Source organism: Xiphias gladius, chromosome 15 (assembly GCF_016859285.1).
Source record: "Xiphias gladius isolate SHS-SW01 ecotype Sanya breed wild chromosome 15, ASM1685928v1, whole genome shotgun sequence".
Lineage (NCBI taxonomy): Eukaryota > Metazoa > Chordata > Actinopteri > Istiophoriformes > Xiphiidae > Xiphias > Xiphias gladius.
Window position 1 is genome coordinate 5,546,669 of NC_053414.1, and position 21,780 is coordinate 5,568,448.

The following is a 21,780-nucleotide window of genomic DNA, read 5'->3' on the forward strand; positions in this document are numbered from 1 at the left end:
CTCCCCCCCAGTTTTTTTCCCCCGACCTACCCTCTGCATCCAGCAAATGGATTCTCCCAATAAGGGAAAGTGATGGGGGGCATACTACCTTGGTGGTGGAGGTCGGGGGTGTGCGGTGACATAACGGTCGTAAAAGTGCTGCTTAATGTCCCGTATCTATAGAAGAGAGAGAGGGAGGGAGAGCCGGGTGGGTGTGAGAGGTTTTTTGGAGAGCAAAATCATTTTGTTTTCTTACCTTGATTTATCTCACAAAGGGTTTGCTGGTCTTACTATATCCATGCTGCTCCACCAATATTTGCAGTCAGGACGGGAAGTTAACTACTGCTGTACTCGGCTACTTTCAGAAAGGCCAGAACGCGAACGTAGCCTGAAGTTTTGCTACGGCGGCGCTTACATCATGACCGAATGGAAGTGGACCGAGTGTGGTTTTTACAACGTTGTTTTCATGGTTTCCCCCGTTATTCCGATATCATCTCTATCACCAATTTCGTTGCATGTGACGGTGCAGCAACATTGCGCAACATTGGCTTCACAACATGGGCAGACCACGACCAATCGGATATCTAAAGCAATGGTTCCCAACCTGGCAGTCCAGACCCCCACAAGGGGTTTTACAACACGTCTAAAGGGTCATGACATCATTAACAGGATAGGAAAACTGAAAAAAGAACAACTTTTGCTAAAGCAAATTATCTTCAAATTTTCAAACTTTGCTTTAATTTACGCTTTTTCTTCACTGAATTATATCAAATCTAAAACAGAACAATTAAAAACAAGGAATAGAAATCAGTCTGAACTGGTCCTAAGCAAAAATCTAACTGGTAGATAAATGCAACAGGTGTTGGGGGGTCACAACTGGACGCTGCTTCATCTTAACGGGTCACAAGACCGAAATGTTGGGAACCACTGATGTAAAACACATTGGGAAGCTAAAACTAAGGGAGAAATGAAAGTTATTAATCACAGCATGCATCCACATTTTCCCGACCCATTTTTCTTGATTCAAATCGACATCTTACTTACTGTAGGTGCACACATAGTTTAAAAGGAAGATTATAATGGACATCTCTGGTTCTGGTGTTGTCACTCCGAAGGGGCAATGTGTACGACTTGGCCAACTGTCGGATTCCTACTCCAAACAAATAGGGGTCAGCATATTGCCAGAAGGTTGGGATGTCTAGACAAACTAGACCTAGGTATAACACAGAAACCGAATTACTGCGACTCAAAATAGTCCAAAGACAAAAGAGCAAGTTTAACAAAGGGAAAGTCTCGCTTCTGACAGTTTCTTTTAATTGACTTATTTCTGATTGCGCTGACTCTACTGCTATTTTTTCCCCCAAAAAACAATCTTCTGTAGACTTTTGCTCAAGGGCACTTCTGCCTGGGGCACTTCCTGTGTTTCTCTTCTTTCTGCCCCATGCGTGAAAGGCTTCATCTGCTCATGACCCTGACAAAGCTTCAGCAGGTACTGAAAAACAAACTGAGAAGGAACTGCTAGAGCTAAAGCTAAGTGTCAGCGACGGTCGACTAAATGAACTTGTTTTGTTGCAGACATATCAAAATAACATCCATCAAGCAATTTCTTTATTTCTTACGCCATGTTCAAACATATCGTTCAAATTCCTTAACTGTGCGCTGGAGCATTGTCCGTCGCTGTGTGTGTGTGTGTGTGTGTGTGTGTGTGTGTGTGTGTGTAAGGGGGGGTGAGGCCTCAGTGGGAGACACTAAGGGGACAGGAGCCCTTACTGTGATGACACATGGCACTCCCACACTATTTCCACACAATACACACATAAACCATGTGCACATACTCTTGCGCCTGCACACACAGACAAACACAGCATATGCAGCTCATGCATATGTCACTGGCTGGATCTGGTCCCAGTGTTTTGCATGTTGTGAATGTGTGCTTATACTATTTGTTTTTTTTTTTTTGCCGAAGAAGCCACACAGTGATACAACACTACGCACAACACACTCATAAAAGCAGAGCGGTTATGTACGAGCTTGTGACATCACATATGCTTAAAGTATCATTATCACACAATTTCATTATTATTTATGCCACTGCACGACTAACACTAATATTCACGCAGTGGAAATACAGGTTGCGACCAAGCTACCCGTCCTCCTGCTAACTGGTGACAGTTTATGCAAACTGGCATCACAGAAATGGAAGACTCAGGTACGTAGCACTGCAGTCCGGTTTGTTACAACTGAGGTCTTTACTTTTGTGGTTTTGCCCATAAGGCAGGTTGTTTCAAAGCCTGATGACAAAGGCACGGTTACGTTAGGGAATGGCATGAATGCATAGATGACTTTTTTCGGGTTGACTAAATGGAAGTGATGGCTGCATTTTGGCTGTGTTTAATTAATGGTTGAACATTATTAACAAAGAGACTGACTGACCAATCACAGTCATCTGGAGTTAAGTACCTCGTGCAGCCCTAAGTTACTGGTTTAGGATTTTACAAGAACTACCCAAATCGAATCCGACGCTTATGTCTGATTCTATGTGTCCGTGTGTGTATGTGGGATGTGTGTGTCTGCGCGGATGTCGTAAAAGACGACAATTGCTTGTTTCAACACGCCAGCAGCAGCAGAAAAAGTAGGTCATCCATACTACCTGGGCTCCACTGCATTTGTCACTGTCATCAGATCACACACTGCGTATACGTGCAAAACAAGCACGTATACACTCGCATACATATATTTGATCTGAGTGTGTCTGTGCTTGTTCGTTTGGTCGCTGTGTTTCCGTGTCTGCTTGCAAGGGATGTTACACCTGCTGTATGTGTGCATACTGTACTGTATGCTTGCACCATGCACAGGGGCTGCTGTTAGAACAAGGTGTGAGAGGGTAGGTAGGGATGGCGGGCGGGCGGGCGGGTTGGCGGGTCTGGATGGTCGGGCGATGCGGAGGTTTGGAGGGGTTGAAAATCAATTGCTAGGAGACCCACTTCCTATCCCCGTTGCTGCGGCAATGCCGAGATTCCATCAATGAGCCGGGGCTGCGTTGCCCTGGCAACACTTATGAATGAGAGCAGGACGGTAACCGTGGAGACTCGGCAAAGAGAGGAACTGCCGGTTGCTATAGCAATGCCATCGACGGGGAGAGACCGAGCAAAGTGAAGGTGGCGATTGATCTCCAGGATCATCTTCATCCTCATCATCATCAAACTGGTGTTCTTCAGTAGAGACAGAGACAACGGGACGTCACGTACTTGAGCCTTTTTACGTCTGTCTCTTGGACGTTCTGATGATATTTTGAGACTTAACACAGAGTCTAAACACCAACAGTGAACTGGGAGGAAGTTTGGTGACGTGAGGCAGCTACCCAATGTACTCAAATCACTGCATGCACTTTCGACAAGCAAAAAGTTATGAATAAATAAACAGTAATATTGGCAAAAGATTAGAGCAGGCGGTATGTATCATTAATTACAAATTTCATTATGGCTATGGTGAATGCATTATTACCAGTTAACTCTCACTGCTGCTGTTGGTAAAATGTAACCCAACTGACACTAAACACAGTGGACTAGTTTTGATTTACTTATGCGCGTGATAATGGTTTAACCCCCTTTTAGGTTGTCAAACTAAATCATTTTTTTTCGATGCTGTGGGAGCAATTTAGACACAAAATCAATCAATTCACATATATATATCTATATAGATATTACATGTTCATATTCATGTAACTTTCCATAGCACTAAAAGTGTGTGAAAGTTCTACATAGTATTTGCGTCCCACGAACGGAACAATGGGTTCAGACAGACAGACAACAGATAATTCGCTGGTGTCCTGATACAGAAAATGAGGGACTCGCCTTTCCACTTGTGATGGGACATTCTTCACCTCCATCTCACCCATTACTTTCTTTTTAATCTATTACTGTGTGACAGCTTGTTGTGCATTACCGCCTAACTGATATGCACCATACAGCGCAACGCGTCACATACAGGAAAAGTGAACAACACTGTTGGCATATGACGGCACAGTTTAAGTTGTGCGTGCGCATGCACGTGCGCGCTTTACAGGCTGATTGTTAGGTGTTTCCCAGCAGTGAGAGCCTCTGTCATCGCTGTCCAAACACCTCCCTCCGCAGATAAAACTCTCCCTCTCTTTCTCACTGGGGTGTCTCTGTCTCTCTCTATCTTTCAGCCTCTTTCTCTCTCTATGGGGGCTCTCTCGCTCTCTCGCTCTCAGCAGTCGAATCTCACACTTTTGACGCACAGGACTATCACTCGCTTTCAATCTGCTCACTCTTTCTCTCACTCTCTTGTCTCTCGGGGGATGTTGCATCTCTTCCCTCCCTGTCTGTATTTCATCAGGGGCTCCCATCTCTAGTTTTTGTCTAATCAGGACAAATCTTCCTAAAAATCTCTTGTGTTTGCAGAATCGCTGTCATTTAAAAAAATAATGAGTTTTGAAAATGAAGTGTACGTAATGAACTATAGGTAAAAGAGAGAGGAAAGAGTGGAAATTGTAAGAGGCAGTTCAAGACAAGGATTAGACTTTAAACTGAAAGTTCCAGGTAAACAGTAGCAACGTGCAATAGCTATATGCACCGTATTTTACATCCCAAATACTAATATGTAGTTATAGAGTAAAGTATTTATCTCCAGAGAAGACCACGCTTGAACTGTGCCTTCTGCAAAATAATTTTACAGCAGGTTAAGTACAAAAAGTCGATTAGCATTAGCCAGCTAACATGAACAATTCAAATGTCAAAGAGGCTAAACTACATATGTAGTTAAAGAATAATAGCATTAATTGAGCAGAATTAGACCAAAAAAAGAGTTCCACCTCATACGTTAGCTTAATTCTAACATCTGCACAGCTAGCTTAGCTGTTAGCATCATAAATAATGCTTTATTCCACGTAACATTACTGCAGCCTCTGATCTGGGCCTTGTGTGTAGTTTCTCCCTCACTCCGCTCTTTTTTTGGTCGTAGTGAGGAATCTTTTTTTTTCGCACATATTTTCAGTTTCTTAGACTAAAGCTGACATGGCTGCCGTAAAAACACCAAATTGTGTGTGTGTCTTTTCTTCACCGCATCACTGAAAGCTCCTTAAATCTCTCAACACTGACATTGGACCATCTTTATCTCTATCATGTCTTTATGATTTGATAGAGTAAATTTTGTTACCTAATGTCTAGCATTGATATACATGCAGTTATATTTATGACCCTTTTTAAAAAAAACAAAAAAACCATCTGCTTTAAAACCTAATAATTTCCATGTCTGTCACAAAGTACGGCTTATTTAAAGTTACAGATGCTTGTAGATACTTGCGAAATTGGGCTTTTCACAATCGAGTCTGGTTTTAATTAAATTCAGTGGCTTTGTGCGATGCTTTTTTTTGTTTTGTCTTCCGTTGGAAGTTTAAAGCAAAGGTCATGATGATAATAAAATTAATTTTTAAAATTTTACAATGATAGTTGAATAATAATAAATCATTATACCGTATCTCTGCATCAACCCTCTTTCTCTTGCACTTACCATCCTTTCCTCCTCTGCTCACCTCGTTCTTTTCTTTTGACTCATACCTGTTCCCTCTTTACACTCATGCTGTTCCAATGTTTCCCTCTCTTCCAACACACCTCCATGCCCCTCCCACGCCATCCCACCCCTCCATCCCCGTCGCAACCGGCAGCACAGTCGCTGCTCCCTCTACTGGCCACCTTAGTGCACCGTGGGCAAGTTCAGCCGTTGCCAGGGGTGACCGCATTCCTGGAGGTTTTGCCTCGTCTCGCAGAAGCGGGTAGTTGCCGTCTCGCACGGATGAATATCGAAAACTCTGCGTTCGCCTTCAAATGAGATGTACATGAGAAAAGAGGAGCAGTGAAACGGGACAAAAATAAACAGAGAGCAAAAGGAGAGAGAATGAATGACACAGGGGCGGAAAGGCAGAAAAAGTCTGAATATTGGATTTGAGATATCAAAACAGACCCTTTGCTCTTTTACTTCATCCATCTACTCATCCATGCATAAAGCCAACTCTCTGAGACTGAAAATGTATGGCTTTTATGGCCCCAATGGGAAAGTAGCAGTTGGAGCAGCAAATAGTAACAGGATAAAGAAAAAGAAAAGCTCATAAAACGTATTTTAGATTTAGATTACGTGCAGATTTTAAAATCACAGTTCAAACTACACCTGTAGATCTCATGCAATTCTGATGTTCTGCGCTCTCATTTACACAGAGACCGTGTCAGACCGTCATCTATCCCTGTGTCTTGTTGGCTCTTTACCGGACCCCGGGCTGTTTGCTTACTTTGCTGATATCCGGTGTTTTCAGGTCTGCAGCGTGGCCTTTGGCTGTGGCAGTTAAAAAGCCATCGGGGGAATGATGGGGGCTTGGCTGCCGATACCGTGTCTGTTAACAAATGACCTCTTACTGGAAATTAGCAACCTACCTGGAGAGAGAGAGAGTGATGATGACGGTGATGGTGAAGAGGGGAGGATGGAGCAGAAAGAAGGATGGAGGGAGGTAGAGATGCCAACATTCTTAGAATTAAGCTCAATTTAGATTCAGTTTCTGTGCCTCTGTGCCATTCTTCCAATTTGCTTGAATCTCTATTTCTTGTAAATTTTCTTTGTTCCCCTTCTGTTGGCTGGTGCAGAGTTTTAAGTGGTGAAAGGGCGTTCCGTCCTGCTTTTTTCTCAATTTTCATGGTTCAAGTCCACAATTCATGTGGAATGCTTGAGCTCTCCTCTCCGTGGGACAGATTTTCTAAGCCTTTTGGCGCAAGAGGCATTCTGCATGGCATCTGAGGCACACTCCGTGTGACAGCAGTGGGGTGCACCTCCTTTTATAACCGCGAATGCATTTTAAGGGTTGGCGGACTGGACAAAGTTGGGGAGATATGAATAAGTAATGTTTATATGTGTCACTGACTGCGCGTTCCGCTGGATAAGGTTAACACATTTCCGTGGTCCAGTTTTGTGTGGAAAATCGAAAACAGCAGGTGCGAAAGGCACAGGTGTATTAAAAAGAGGGGAGGATTACATTTTGTGTGTCTACTGAGGTCCTCCGAGCATACTCGATTCACTAAAGCACTAGGTCGGTACTGCTTGCACGCAGACAGCAAATCCACAAATGAACAGCCACTTGCAATTTGCAGATAACTTTGCGAGTCCTACAGGGCTGCCGCATGGTCCTGCGTGGGCTGGATGTATAGACTTCGTTTTGATTTGTTAAATGTCAAAATGAGCAAGAGGAAATGATCTTATTTCACAAAAGGCAGTTTGCATGTGAAACCTCGGTGAAATAGGCGCCTGTCCTTCTCTTTCTTCTCCTTTCTTTCTTTTTCTTCTGTTCATTTATACATCTAAACACGGTTTGCTCACCATTTTATATCAGAGCAAATCCACCATGTTAAATTCATTTTTCAGGGCATCAAGTAATTGGACACATTAAAGCACGTAGTATCAAACTGATATAAATCACATCAATAAAGGGTCAGTGAAGTGAAGCTGTAATAGAGATCAGTGTCCTGTCATCAGTAATTAAACCCAAATTAAAGTCATGTTTCTGAATGGACACTAGGAAGTCTTATCCGAGCACAGGGAGTAGCCAATCAAAATCGCTTGGGTATCTGATTAATAAGTACTAGAAATAATAGAATTTAAAGTTAAAATAGTCCTGGAATATTTTAATTCTATTCAATTAAAATGTATATATGTATTCTTAATTTGTTGTCCGTAAAAGCTGCCAAAATACAGAACTGCTAAGTGCAGCTTCAAGTGAAGAAGCAAACGTGAATATTACAGAAAATTAGTCGCAAAACAAATTCTTTTTTATTATCCATGGTTGTTTTGATTTCTAATGATCTCTGACTTGAGTTCAAAGTCTGCCCACGTATTGTGCTCCTCCCCTTAGTTCTTCCCTTTCCCTCCTCCTCCTCCTCGGAGCATCCCCTCTCCACGCCTCCGCACTTCCCTCCTCCCCCTCCCGTTGGACAGACCCTGCCTGCCGCCCCCGTATGAGACGGAGCGTGGAATTTTCCAACCTGCCTCCAACTGACTTTACACCAGAGACACACACACACACACACACACACGCTATAGACACATGCAGAGCTGTCGGAACAGGAGGTGTGTCTCTGAAGCTAAGCCAGAGTAGTAGCCGTAGTGGTGAGAGCCAGCATACTGTTACTAATCATTCCTGCTGTAGTTGTTCATTGTAAGCGTAGTTACAGTGTAAGGTAGTGGGGGCCGAATCCTGCTTAATTTTTTCCGTTGTAACACAAATTTGAACACAGTAGCCGTTCACAAGCAATCTCCCTTCAAGGTCCATTGTCTCGCTTCTTTTGGAGCTTTCGACCGCATCCCGCAGCACTCGTTAGCAGACTGAATTTGTTCAGTTGCCACGGGACTGTAGAAAGCTGGAACGTTTGACAGGCGGCCATTTGCAATATATCATGTCATTAGCTACATACTCGCGCCGCTTCCCTGACTAGTGCAACATAATCAGGTAGCCTCAGTGAATTCTTGATTATGGTTGATTTTTTTTTTTTATTATTCCTTTTTATTTATTTTTTTTCCCCGTGTGCACACCTTGTCAGTAAGTGTTTTTTTTTTTTTTTTTTTTTTTTCCAGGCGTGAATCTCAAAATGAAAACTATACAAGGTTGCCTTGCCTACGCAAATGATTTACTCCGGACACATTCAATTGTCTTTGTCTCAGCAGACTGAACATGCCATTGTCAGTGACAGGTCGGTCAGTGGGTTAGGTATCCTGTTCTGAAGCGGTGTGTAAGACAACAATAAGAAAGACTGTGTGACGAGCACATATTATATGGTTTTTAAAGACATTGCCTGTCAAACTGATGATGCTCCCTCGTTTCTCTCCCCCTCCCTTTCCATCTGTCTCTGCAGTATTTTGTCGTCAGTGGGGTCTCAGCTCGACCTGAGGACGCTGCGGGCCGTCAGAGTGCTGCGACCGCTGAAACTGGTGTCCGGGATTCCCAGTAAGTGCAGTGCTGTGTTATTTCCCCCTCCGACTGCCATTGACATCACACATCTGACTTGAAAACAACAATGAAACCAATTTGACAAACCCCTGCATTTATTTACTGAAACCAGAAAACTGGGGGAAACTGTTGACTTTGGTCACTTGTGTGTCCTGGTTTGTTAATACAAATTGTTGGCTGTGGCTCCGGCAATATTGCCAGTTGCCAGCCAATAAGGGACCGCTTACTATATATCTCCAATACCGCAACATCTTCGGTGCACTCGCTGTCAATCGGCAACCTCCAAAACAGGGCAAAGTAAGACACCAATGGGTACAGGCTATTCCACTAAAAAGAAATCCACTGCACACTGTATTCTTTGTATTCAAGACCCAGGTACACTGTACTGAGTCTATTCCAAGCAACTGAGCGTTTGTTTTTTCACTGTGTCCTCCAGGCCTGCAGGTGGTGCTCAAGTCCATTATGAAGGCCATGATCCCCCTGCTGCAGATCGGCCTGCTGCTGTTCGTGGCCATCCTCATGTTCGCCATCATCGGCCTGGAGTTCTACATGGGAAAGTTCCACACCACCTGCTATGATGAAATCACAGGTGAGGGGGAAAAAAAAAAGGAAATAATATACTGTTGCCACATGTGGCCACAGACTCTTATCTTTAAAAATCCTCGAGTTAAGACTTAAGTCTTGAGGCTAGAACTGATATTTCTGGATGTTTTATCCAAAGTCAAATTCATTGTCACAGTATGCCTTTACTAGATGCCGGAAGTCCAAAAGGCAAGCCATAGGTGTGCCATTGGTCTTTTTCAAAGAAGACCTTTTGACATGTCACAGTAGTAAAAGTACAGGTGTAAATAATTGAATGAATGATGGCTGAATTCCATTTAGCTGTCTCAGATTCAGGGTCCTGGTATTGTGCACGCTGGCTCACTGTCTCGCTGTCACGGCTTACTTTCACACTTGCATAGAAAGGGAGCCATCGTTAATGTTATCAGTAACACCTGCATTTTTCCCACAGCTGTGTGTCAAAATGGCTGCTGTGTAAAACACCATGCACAGCACCGGGGCCCTGGAACTGGCAGACCTAAGTGGAATGCAACCACTATTACTGTTATTAGTTAAACCTGTGTTTAATGAGTCGAAATGTCGCTGTGCGAAAGGCCTGTCAGTTTGTCCGGCCTCTTCGACAGATAACACAATCGTTGAAGTTACTTTGTCGTAATTGTGGTTCTTTCCCCTCTTTCTGTCTCTCTCTGATCAGGAGAGATCGTGGATGAATTGCCATGTGGCACAGAGTTGCCCTCCCGGCTGTGTCCTAACGACACGGTATGTAGAGGCGGCTGGCTTGGACCCAACTACGGCATCACCCAGTTCGACAACATCCTGTTCGCCGTGCTCACCGTCTTCCAGTGCATCACCATGGAGGGATGGACAGATATGCTGTACTACGTAAGTTAGCCTGCCCAACCTGGGCCCAAACTTTTAACATAGAATACCATGCAATTTAGTTCACAGCTAGCTCGTGCTAAGCAAAATCTGTTGGTTGTCATCACAAATGTGAACCATGATTAAAAGATTTAACTGTACTCTCATATTCAACTCAACATAAACAGTTTTTAATCTTCAAATCGAGAACAGGCAGGTATTTTAAGAAGCGGGAGTACAGGCTAACCAAGTAGCCAGATAAGTGGACAAAAGAGTGAGGCTGTGCTCAGACCAAAGAGCGCAGCGTGTTAAACAAGACTAGGCCAGAATTTATTATATGGCTGGACCGTGTATGGTCAATGTGCAAAACTGAGGATGTAGTTGAAAACCGCTGTAAACAACTACTTCAAATGGAAAGTAGCGGTAGCCTGCTGGAAAAGTCGCTAAATGTCGATAGATTACGTAAAATGCTAATTAGCATATTAATGATAGCATCACGTCTTATTTGCATCCTGCTGATCGTCGGCCGGTTTCAGCCCCTCATCCGTTTACTTCTCTCCTACTGTCTGTGCTCAAATATAAAGTATTTATATACATGTTAACCAGCAGTGACTTCCAAGCCATTTCCAAGCTGCTGCTGCTCTGCACTGCTAAAATCCTGATTTTTATAACTGCAACGTCATCTGACAAAATCACCGCACACATAAGTTGAAGACATTGGCTGTGCTGTGATTTCAGCGTTATTTACTTTTAAAATTACCACTCGGAGAGAAAGTTAGAAGCTGCCGTGCAGTCATTTGAATGAGACGCATAGAGAGGTGCGCCTGCGGAGGGAAAGCCCGACCTCGCGCTTGCGGGGCCACACTGGCGACCCTCTTCTATGGAAAGTAGCAGAAGGTTTGTCCAAAAAGTTGACTAGATTTGTCGCTGGGTGTTTGTTTTGAAAAAAAGTCACTAAAGGGGCCACAAAGGCAACATAAAAGTTAAAAACATAAAAGTTGGCAACATAAAACACCCCCCTGATGGCGTAATAGAAACTGTTCGCGCCAGTTCATTTTGACAGAGCAGCGGCCAATGGGGAAACTTCCGGCCAACCAATCAGGAGTCAGACCCTGCACAGCAGTTTGTAAGGCTATGAGACAAGATTTTAAAAATGAGATTTTGCACAGTGACAGCCATTTTACTCCTCTGTCTCGACGTTTGCCAGTAGAACAGTAAAATTACATCTACACTGTGGGTGAAAGATGCACTAGCAGCGTAAAAGATTGCACACTCACCTGCTCCCTCCCCGCCCGCTTCCTGCTGTGGGTTTTTCTTGCCAGCGAGTACCTTTCTCTTTAGCTGATTTTCTGGGAAATTCCAGACGAATTTCGCCTCATTTGCATCAAGTTAAAATTCCTCAACTCTCAATCTATTGCTTTTCCCGCGTCGCCAGCCTGTCACATATCACCTGCTTATCCAACAGTGCTTCAAGAGACAATTCACTCGCATCCGCTAAAGCTTCCCCCTCACATGGCGCCGCGTTCAGGGGGTCTTAACTCTTGTGCCATCGCATTTCATAGTATGCTCACTTGCATGTATTTGATTGGGTTGGTGCATTGCATTTCGACAAAAACTTGAGCCAGATTAAACTGTTCTGCCGAACGACCTAGCGCTCTCAGCCGGAACGTTATGCATCGGTACCCCCTAGTGCCAATTCCTCATTGAAATGAATGAGAAGGCTGTGTTTTTCGATGGCGTGTTATTGTTGGTCTGAAAACAGCCTGACACACAGTGTTTTTTTTGTTTTTTAAATCTACAAAGAAGTTGTTCTTATCTTAGAAACTGGTTCTTAGTTATGCTATCCATGCAGACAGTCACCCATCATAAACCACTAATCTTGTTATATCTCTCACTGCTGGATGCCTTATCAAGTCTTCACACCTGAGTTCTCTCCCTGTAATGTTGTCCCCGTTCTCAGCGATGTGCATTACATATGTCCTGTATGTGTTTTTAGCACACTTAAGGACATGCGGGGGGGTTGGCTTGGTGGGTGAGTTGAGGAGATTGGTGATTGTCTTGAATTTCATTCAGCTAAATCAGGCATAAAGTAGTTTTGAGATTTGGTTTCAAAACACCATTTATTTGTCCAAGAACCATTTTCCATCCCTCTCTCTCTTCATCATTCTCTGTTTGACTTCCTTTATCCACCTCCTCATCTGTCCTTTCCCTGCCTTCGGAGTTGCTCTCCTTCTCTCTCTGCCTCCTTCTCCTCCGCTCTCTATTCTGGTCCGTCTCGCTCTATATTTAACATCTTTTCTGATGGATGGAGGCTGACTTCCACACTCACACTGGCAGTCAGAAGGAAACCAATGAAAGTTTAATAGAGAATGGGCCGCCTGCGCTGTACTGTGCAGTATAAAACCTAACACATGCACACGGCACTCCAGCAGCAGATAATAATCAGCAGATAGTTCCATTAAAAGCATTACACGGGTCACAGAAACACGATATCCTCCAGTAACCTGATTTCTCTGATTGTCAGCTGGATTTATTTAGTAAAAGAAGGAAGAGACAGAGTGGCAGATAGTTCCGTTGCTGTTGGTGTGCTCACCTGACACCTCAGTGCAATCGATTCCTGTGAGAGCAGAAGCGACTGTAACATAACGCCACACGTGGCGTGCGTCTCCATGTTGTTGTGTCTGCGCACAAACACAGTGTCTCTGCATTCAGGTCAGGCTTTAAGTTAGAAAATGGGTCACTTCTGAGCCAGCGTAAGACATGCTCGAGCTCTCCTTGGATCTCGTGCGGTACAGAAAAAAATTTCTAACACGTAATGGTCCATCTTTGTGCCTTTGGTTAGTTGGCAGGACTTTTACAAACCATTTTGTTTGGTTTGGATTGAAATCTCTTTTGCCAGAGCTGAGACAATTCACACCAAATCACAAATAGTAGCAGTCGAGCATTATAGAAATCATGTTTCACAAAAAACAGACAAACTACATAAAACTGAAACCTCTTAAAAAATTCGTAATGAAGCATAAGATTTTTTTTTCCCCCAATCCTTTTGAAAAATCTGTGACTCTGAAAGGCACTCTTTGGAGTTTTTGACCACAAGTAACACTTGGGGCAATGTCTTTACAAGTGGTTCCCCGCGTTGTTTGTGTCACGAGCACACTCTTAGACGAGGGTGTTTCATGCTATTCCATTGACTGACAGGAGGTGGCGATAACATGCCGACAGCCAGCGTGATGCGCCAACAACGGCAGCAAAGAAGAGGACTGCTAGCAAGCGAAGACGGATGTAAACAATGCAGAACTGAAATTGTTATATAAAATAATAGTTAAAAAAAACACCTTGCAAATGTTTCATGAGGAAGGAAATGAATTCAACACGTTTGTTAGACCTCAAGGATACACTCAGTGTGTTTTGCTGAGAAAAAGTGAATGTAAACATAACTTTTGTTTGTTTACAGGAAAACTTCACAGGGTACCTTTTAATTTCAAGGCTTTTTTGAAAGTGATTGCAGTAGTAAAGTGCATAGTACCAGTCCTAAAAGGGACTATGTGTAGCTAAAACAATGAAAAACAATCACCGAGGCCCTATTGAACTGCGAAATGGTAGTAAGTGCCTATGGGAGTTAAAATATTTGAACGAACACAGCTGAGGATCTGTGCTCAGAAGAAGAGCAAAGTTGCATACAGGTTGCAAAATTTCTGACCTCTCAGGTCGTCATCAAGCCTGGACAGAGTAACAGAACATTCGCATTTTTAAGTATTGATTGATCTGTAATAACACATCCGTCTGTGACTCTGTGTGTGTGTGTGTCTGTGTCTGTGTCTGTGTCTGCAGAGTAACGATGTGGAGGGCAGTGCCTGGAACTGGATGTACTACATCCCCCTCATAATCATCGGCTCGTTCTTCATGCTCAACCTGGTGCTGGGTGTACTCTCAGGGTATGGTCCTCTGTGTGACACTTGCAAACATTTTCACAGGATTAAAACTTCTTCCTTTTTTTTTTTATACGTACTCCTGTAAGCTTTGTCTATATTTTGTATTTCGCTTCATCGAAATGAGCAAAATAAGATGACAAATGTCCCCACAGTGAATTTGCCAAAGAGAGAGAGCGAGTGGAGAACAGGAGCGAGTTCCTCAAGCTGAGGCGACAGCAGCAGATTGAGAGAGAGCTCAACGGATACCTGGAGTGGATCTGCAAAGCAGGTCAGTGCACACTGACAGACACACACATACTCTGACATACAACGCTCATGTCCCAGTACAGACACGCTGCATGTTGGCAAACCAACCAAATACCTGACACAGTGTGCTAACATGTTATTTTCTTCAATTCGTACAGAGGAAGTGATTCTGGCTGAGGAAGATGCCACAGGGAACTTTGATGGTAACTGCGCTTCGTCTTCTTTTATTGTGTGTGTGTGTGTGTGTGTGTGTGTGTGTGCGTGTGTGTGTGTAAGTGAGGCAGAGAAAAAGAGAGAGGTTGATAACAGTGAAATACAGAGTATGAAGACAGATCTACATAGTGACGGACGGGCTTTCGTCATGAGAAGACATACTACCATGTCGATATACAACTAAGAATCTCAAAACAAAATTCTAGTGGGCTGGTTTGGTACATGTTTTACCGGTGCGTTTGGCTAACAATGCTAAGCATTTTCAGAATTGCCCAGTTAAATGTGTAAATGTGGGATTTAGTATATTACACCTGCAAAGTGAAAGATCAACAGATGCAGAAGTAATTTTTTTTTTTTTTTTTATTTTCCCTCACGCTAGGCTCGAGGCGAAGGCCAACCATCAAAAACAAGAACAACAAGACAGAGCTGCTGAACCCTGAGGAGGGAGAGGACAACATGGGAGATGCAGTAGGTAAGAAAGATGGAGGGGTGCATGAAGAAATGTTGGGGCTGGGGCACATTGATTCTAGGGTGTTTAGCTCGGTGCATCGATCCAGGCGAGAAATTCAAGTTTCTGTTCTTCTCAAGGCAAATGTCGGTGCTGTGATTTGTACAGCAAACCTATAACTTGTTACTTGTATTTAAGCACTTCATTGCAGGTTTCACAAAAGTAGGTTTTTGGGTAGCTGTTGTCTGACTAACTGGTCAGTATTTCATTTAAAAAACAAAAAAAACAAATAAGCAGACATTGTTCCAACTCACAACCCCTCCTCCCCCCTAGGTTTCGCCCGCTCCAGTATAAAGAGCGGCAAGGAGGGCTCCAATTACAGTAAGAAGGAGCGCCGGCTGCGATTCTTCATCCGCAAGATAGTGAAGACGCAGGCTTTCTATTGGACGGTCCTCTGCCTGGTGGGCCTCAACACCATTTGTGTGGCTGCGGTGCACTACAACCAGCCTGAGCTCCTCTCTGACTTCCTCTGTGAGTGACCACGCACGCACGCACACACACACACACACACACACACGAAACACACAAAACACTCAAAATACACAGGTACATATTAAGACAAACCTGTTCAAATACTGTGCACCTTATGAATAGACTCAGTACACACTACACCATACCATACAACATAACCTTCCCTGGAACCTTCGGACAAACCCACAGGAACCTGGCTCCGGTTTTGGTTCCTGGGTGGTAGTTGTTATTATTGCCTCCGCCCAGGAGGTTATGTTCGCGTCCGTTTGTTGGTTTGTCTGCTTGTCACCAGGATTACGTAAGAACCGCCGAACCGATTTGCCCCGAGCTTGGTGGAGGGACGGGGCGAGGGCCAGGGAAGAACGCATTAGATTCCGGTCCGGATCTGGTTAAAAGGGCGGATCCAGGAATTTTTTTATCACTCTCCTTAACATTGTTGGGGCATTTTTCGTCATTTTCGTCAACATTTGGCCTAGGCGGACTTGTGCGCTCTACTGAGAGCCGTTTGTCACTAGTATCTATTGATAAATATGACAGTTGAAATGCGTTTTATCGATATTACTCAATACTCTATTTTGCATGTGCAACTCTGCATGTTATAGCATTGATTGTGTTTGGTATACATGACATCACGCCGATTTACATCCTAATTTGGTAATGGCATATATCAATATTAAGTATTAAGTTCAAGAGTATGGAGGGAGCTCCCAAAGCATTGTACTCTAAGTCCATGACGTACGTCTAAAGCATACTTTTTTTTCTTTCTTTTTTTAATAAAACAACTCTCAAACAAACATCAGTGTTGAGGTGCTGTCACACTTTCACCAGTCTCATAAGATATTCGCTCCAATCTTTAATTACTTCATGTGAAGCGGTAATGGCCAATAAACTGAAGTTGGTCAAACCGCGGCGTACTTGATGGTCGGAATCGCTCAGCCTTGGCCCTCGCCTCGTTTTGTACAATATTACACTAAAACAGCAAAGTGCAGCGTTGCCCTTAAAAACGCTCTCGGTCTTTGATCACTCCGCTCGATGTTCCTTCAGCACCTGTTCTCTGTCAGACCCAATGCGGCAAACGTTTGAGGACGATCATACCGGTGGGATGCCAAACTCTAACACTGACACCCCCAACATCTGAGGCCACGTGTGCCATATTTCAAAGGTCTTTTAATCACCACTGCTGTCCACACACACCTCGCCAAAAGCTGAATCATCTTTTTACACTTCAAATCTACAGTTTCCTCCTACACATGCAAACAACGCATTTAGAATTTTAAGTCCTTTAAATAGCCAAAGTAGTATCTAGTCCACCATCAACTTCTGGAACAAACTGTTAGTTTCTTTTACATCTTATATACTTGTTATACAAATCGTGTCTAGATAAGTAAAAGTTCTTTTTTTTTTTCATTCAATCTTATGATAGCCGGCGTTATGAACGTGGCAAACAAATACACTTTAAAAGGTTTCAAGTAGGAAGACATCAATATCATACCAACTGTTTGTTTATTGTCAACCTCGATTGCTAATAAAATGCCCAGAAATTCAGTTCGAGCGTAGTAGCAGCAAAGAAGTGCCGGCTGGATAAGCAAAGAGGAGCTTTTTACAGAGATGTGTAACTGCTCCTGAGTTCAGGTCGACCCGTGTTATTTCATGCTTTTATCTTAGTTCTAGATGCAGACTTGCTGCTGTTGACACGACCAGACCCACTCTGTACGCTTGCACCAAGGACACACAGAGCCCTTGGTGCCTGGGTAGAGTCGGCTCGTTGTCCCTGGCCGGTGTCCAGTGTCATTAGCATATGAAGCCGTTGCTGCTGATGGAGTCCATTCATCACCACACTGTCATACACCGCTGGGCTCTGACCCCTATCAACTTCCACTCATTTGACTCTCTCTCTCTCTCACTCACTTTTCCCCTCCTCCCCTTTGTTTTTCCCTCCCCTCCTCTCCTCCCTCACTTTCCCCTTCTCTCTGTGACCTGACCTTCTTTCATTTCCCCCTTCCTCTCCCCACACGTTTATTCCCCTCTCTGCTCTTACGTCTTTATTCCCTTCCTTTCCCATAATCCCGCTCTCACTCCCTCGCTCCTTTCCTTCTTTTCTCTCCGTCCTTCCTCCCTCCAGTCTATGCAGAGTTTATCTTCCTCGGTTTGTTCATGTCTGAGATGCTGATCAAGATGTATGGTCTGGGCATCCAGCCCTACTTCCACTCCTCATTCAACTGCTTTGACTGTGTGGTGAGTGCGCACACAAACACACAAACACACACTCACACACTCACACACTCACACACTGAGTAACTAAGTGGGAAAAAAATACATTCAGCTCATAACTATCAGGTTTTGATGACCAATCCACACTCAACAGATTTGAGAAGTAGTTTTTTTCTCATGTTGCTCTGCGACAATGACGCACAACAGATTCAGCATCATGTTTGTCACCACTAAATGTGCAGTAACCGCATTCGTTAGTCGTGCCGACATTGTTGCAGAGGCTCACTGGCAGGTTACTTCATATTATATGCCGGCATACAGTGCATGTAATACCGTGTTCAGGCAGCTGGCAGTGGGTTGGGCCAGAGACTCTGGATGCATCAGTGTGTAGTGGTCTGCAGCTACAAAGTGTTGATTTATTTTTGCCAATTTGGTGTTGGATTGAGGTTAATGATTGTTCGTCAGAAATGAACAGAAAAAGGTCCGTGATGCTTTCAACGCTTACATTAACTCAGTAAGATGGCTGCCTTCCCTCATGAAGCATCAGTTGTTGCTGTCGAACTTGTAGAGTCGTGGGAATCTGAAGAGCCTGTCAGCAGAGTCGGGCTCAGATAGCTGGTTCTATTTTGGATACTGTTCCAGTTTGGTAAAATGTGGAGTTCATTAGCTTTTAGTCTAATAAACCGTTTATCAAATCTTTAATCATTTAACTCTTTTTTTTTTTTTTTTGTTCCCATAGATTTGATAATAATTTGGATAATATGTAGTCCATGTGCCAAAACCTGAGTTTTGGTTTTAGCGTTTTAGTTAATTACAATGTTTGTTACTTAGATTCGATGAAAGCTAAACTTACATAGATTCAGTAAGGGACTCCAAAGCATTCCAATCTGATGAGCCAGTTATATACTGGATTCTATCAAAATCCAAACTTTGGGAACAACTTTAAAATTTTTGCTTAAACCAGCCGAGCTGCTTTAGGAAACGCGTCCGCAGGGGAAGCGAGGAAATACAGGAATCTCACTGGAAATAAATGAATGAATGAATGAAAGTTATAAAGAGTAAACAAAGAGTAGTGACTGATCGTATTACTTTAGCAAGATTTATCATTGAATAATTGAACATTTGCCTGATTTTTTTTTTTTTTCTTTTTTCACAAAATAGTAAAAATATTGTTACAAAGTAAATGACTGGTTCAACACATGGTTTCACATCCACAGCAAAAAAAAAGTATTTGCCCGTGGCTGTTGATTATTATTTTTTTAATAATAAATAAGTGAATAACTCCCACCCTAGCCCCTGGAATGTACTCAACAGGATGTGACTGTATTGCATTCGTGTGTGTGTGTGCAGGTAATCGTGGGCAGTATCTTCGAGGTGGTGTGGGCCACCATCAAACCCGGCACGTCCTTCGGGATCAGCGTGCTACGAGCTCTGCGACTGCTCCGCATCTTCAAAGTCACCAAGTAAAGTCTCAGTCTCACCCTCTCACGCACGTGCACTTCCGAGCGCCCGCGTTTCCATCCGCTCACAAACGAGGCAGTGACGATAATCAGGATCATGATCACAAACTGAGGCAGTGGTTCTGATTGGAGACATTTCTTTTCACCTCTTAACCATTTTGAGGTTTCGAAACTTCCTGCTCGTCACGACGCTGCTCATTTGCACAAATCTCACTTGATATTGAGACTTTATATTCTCCCTGGTGAAATTGTGCTAAATTAAAGAAATAATTTTGGGGCTAAGTCCCACAAGAGAGGAAGGGTCAGTTACCTGTACAGATAGAGCTGAACAATAAGCTCTGCTCCGTGTTGAATCATGTTGGTCTGAGGAAAAGAAAGTGAGTGAAGAAAGTTTCTGAAGTAGATCCAAACTCCGCTGTACTTCGAACTGCTCTGTGATGAAATTCTCTTGAATAATAAGGGAAAGTTAATTCTTCACAAAATATATTTTTATGATTAAAGATTTTTTTAGTGTCTAGTAGTGCAATGCAGTGAACATTGTTTGGAAAATGTGGAATATTGTTTGTGTTTTTATGTCAAACGAGGGTAAAAAATCAAACCAAAATAATTTGTAGCGATTATTGTGAGATTAGATTTTCAGATGTGTCCTGTCCCTATATTTAGTGTCTTGTGGTTGGAGGTTTGATTCCCTAGCTCTTCTAGCTCCTCATCGTTTTTTCCTCCTTACTTCTCCTTCCACCTTCCCTTCCTCCATTCCTGCCCTCTTTCGTGCCAACCTTTCACTTTTTTCTCCTTTTCTCTTTGCGTTTCCCTCATTTCTTTCTTTCTTCTTTTCCTACTGTTGCTCTTCTTTCATTAACCCTGCTCCTCCTCTTCCTCCTCCTCCTCCTCCTCCTCCTCTTCAGGTACTGGGCTCCTCTTCGAAACCTGGTGGTTTCTCTGCTAAACTCCATGAAGTCCATCGTCAGTTTGCTCTTCCTCCTCTTCCTCTTCATCGTGGTCTTTGCCTTGCTGGGGATGCAGCTGTTTGGAGGACAGTCAGTATCAACACAAACTTAAAAACAAGCCCAAGTCTCTGTATTCAATTTGAGGTGTCTATCTTTTTGTGTGTACATGACTGTAATGTAATTTCTCCTTCTGCTTTTCTTCTTCTCAGATTCAACTTTGAAACCGGAACGCCGCCCACTAACTTTGACACTTTTGCCGCGGCAATCATGACAGTGTTTCAGGTGAGAGAGAAAAATTTACAAATGTGTTTGTGGTTCCGTGCAAAAAGAAAACAGATCATTTCGTGACTTTGTCCATATTTACTTATTGTTAAACATAAGATATTAATATTATTATTATCATCATTAACCATGCAATGCATTTGAAGGTATTTGATGAGCACACACAGAACGAAAACCTCTTTTACATATATGAGGACGACACCGGGACAAAAGCAATTCTTTAAACGCTGAACTATCTTCCTGTTGAAATCACGTTTACCCTCCGAAGATTTTCATTAGATTTGGTTTAGGTGAAGATGTTTTGTATGAAAGCCTATTTTCCATGTCGGTTTCTTCAAAAAGTTTTGTAACTGCATTTTCCAAACATGACGGTAGGAACACTCATACACACTGTTGTATGTTTTCAGCACGGCTGAAGCTCTTTTCGAGAGTGAAATTTAATGAGGGTCTTTGTTGTTATGTCATCACTTTGTCAGATGACTTGTTCGGTTCTGACTGCATGTTTCTATTTTCTCCGAGCCCGGTTGGAGAGACGGCTTTTGTTAAGAGACATTTGTGTCTCTTCATTGTCTTTGAGTGACTCAGAGGCCAGCTGTGGGTGTGTGTCTAGTTTCTGTGTGAATATTTGTGTTTAAATCACGCTGTGGGGACCAACATCTGTCCACACAGTCACATTTCGGGGGGTCCCACGTGGGGACGAAACAAACTGTTCCCACAAGGTTTACCACAAAATTTTAGGCATTAAACTTGGACCCCGTACCGACCCCTAGCCGTCAGCGGACACGTTGTTTTGAAATGAACTCTGGGAACTTTATTATTGAGACGCAGTTGCAGTTAACGGCAGTAACATCTGGTGTCTCAAAATCAACCGTGTCTGAAACCTTCAGGGTTATAAACATTTGTTACGTCCACTGTAAAAATACTCCGGAGTTTCTAAAAGAGTTCTACGTTGACAACGTTGGTTCGGCACATCTCGAAGTAAACACAGTCGTCCGGTGGCAAAGGCAGCTCCGAAAATGCTTTTGTTGATCAGTTTTCTCCGTATTTCTAAATAAAGAAGGATACATTTCCCGTTCGTTTCAGTTTTTAAATGAAACCTAAATTCATC

General features: G+C 43.2%; 1 protein-coding gene across 1 annotated transcript in view; it reads left to right on the top strand.

The window, feature by feature from the left end:
* cacna1ab (calcium channel, voltage-dependent, P/Q type, alpha 1A subunit, b) overlaps positions 1 to 21,780 on the top strand; it is a 187,309-nt gene that overhangs the window by 95,858 nt on the left and 69,671 nt on the right. The window contains exons 6-17 of the mRNA XM_040146391.1: positions 8,889 to 8,980; positions 9,420 to 9,572; positions 10,239 to 10,426; positions 14,234 to 14,337; positions 14,487 to 14,602; positions 14,739 to 14,783; positions 15,173 to 15,265; positions 15,575 to 15,772; positions 17,895 to 18,007; positions 19,334 to 19,446; positions 20,349 to 20,480; positions 20,600 to 20,672. Of these exons, the coding sequence (XP_040002325.1) occupies positions 8,889 to 8,980; positions 9,420 to 9,572; positions 10,239 to 10,426; positions 14,234 to 14,337; positions 14,487 to 14,602; positions 14,739 to 14,783; positions 15,173 to 15,265; positions 15,575 to 15,772; positions 17,895 to 18,007; positions 19,334 to 19,446; positions 20,349 to 20,480; positions 20,600 to 20,672 (1,420 nt within the window). The remainder of the gene's footprint in view (positions 1 to 8,888; positions 8,981 to 9,419; positions 9,573 to 10,238; positions 10,427 to 14,233; positions 14,338 to 14,486; positions 14,603 to 14,738; positions 14,784 to 15,172; positions 15,266 to 15,574; positions 15,773 to 17,894; positions 18,008 to 19,333; positions 19,447 to 20,348; positions 20,481 to 20,599; positions 20,673 to 21,780) is intronic.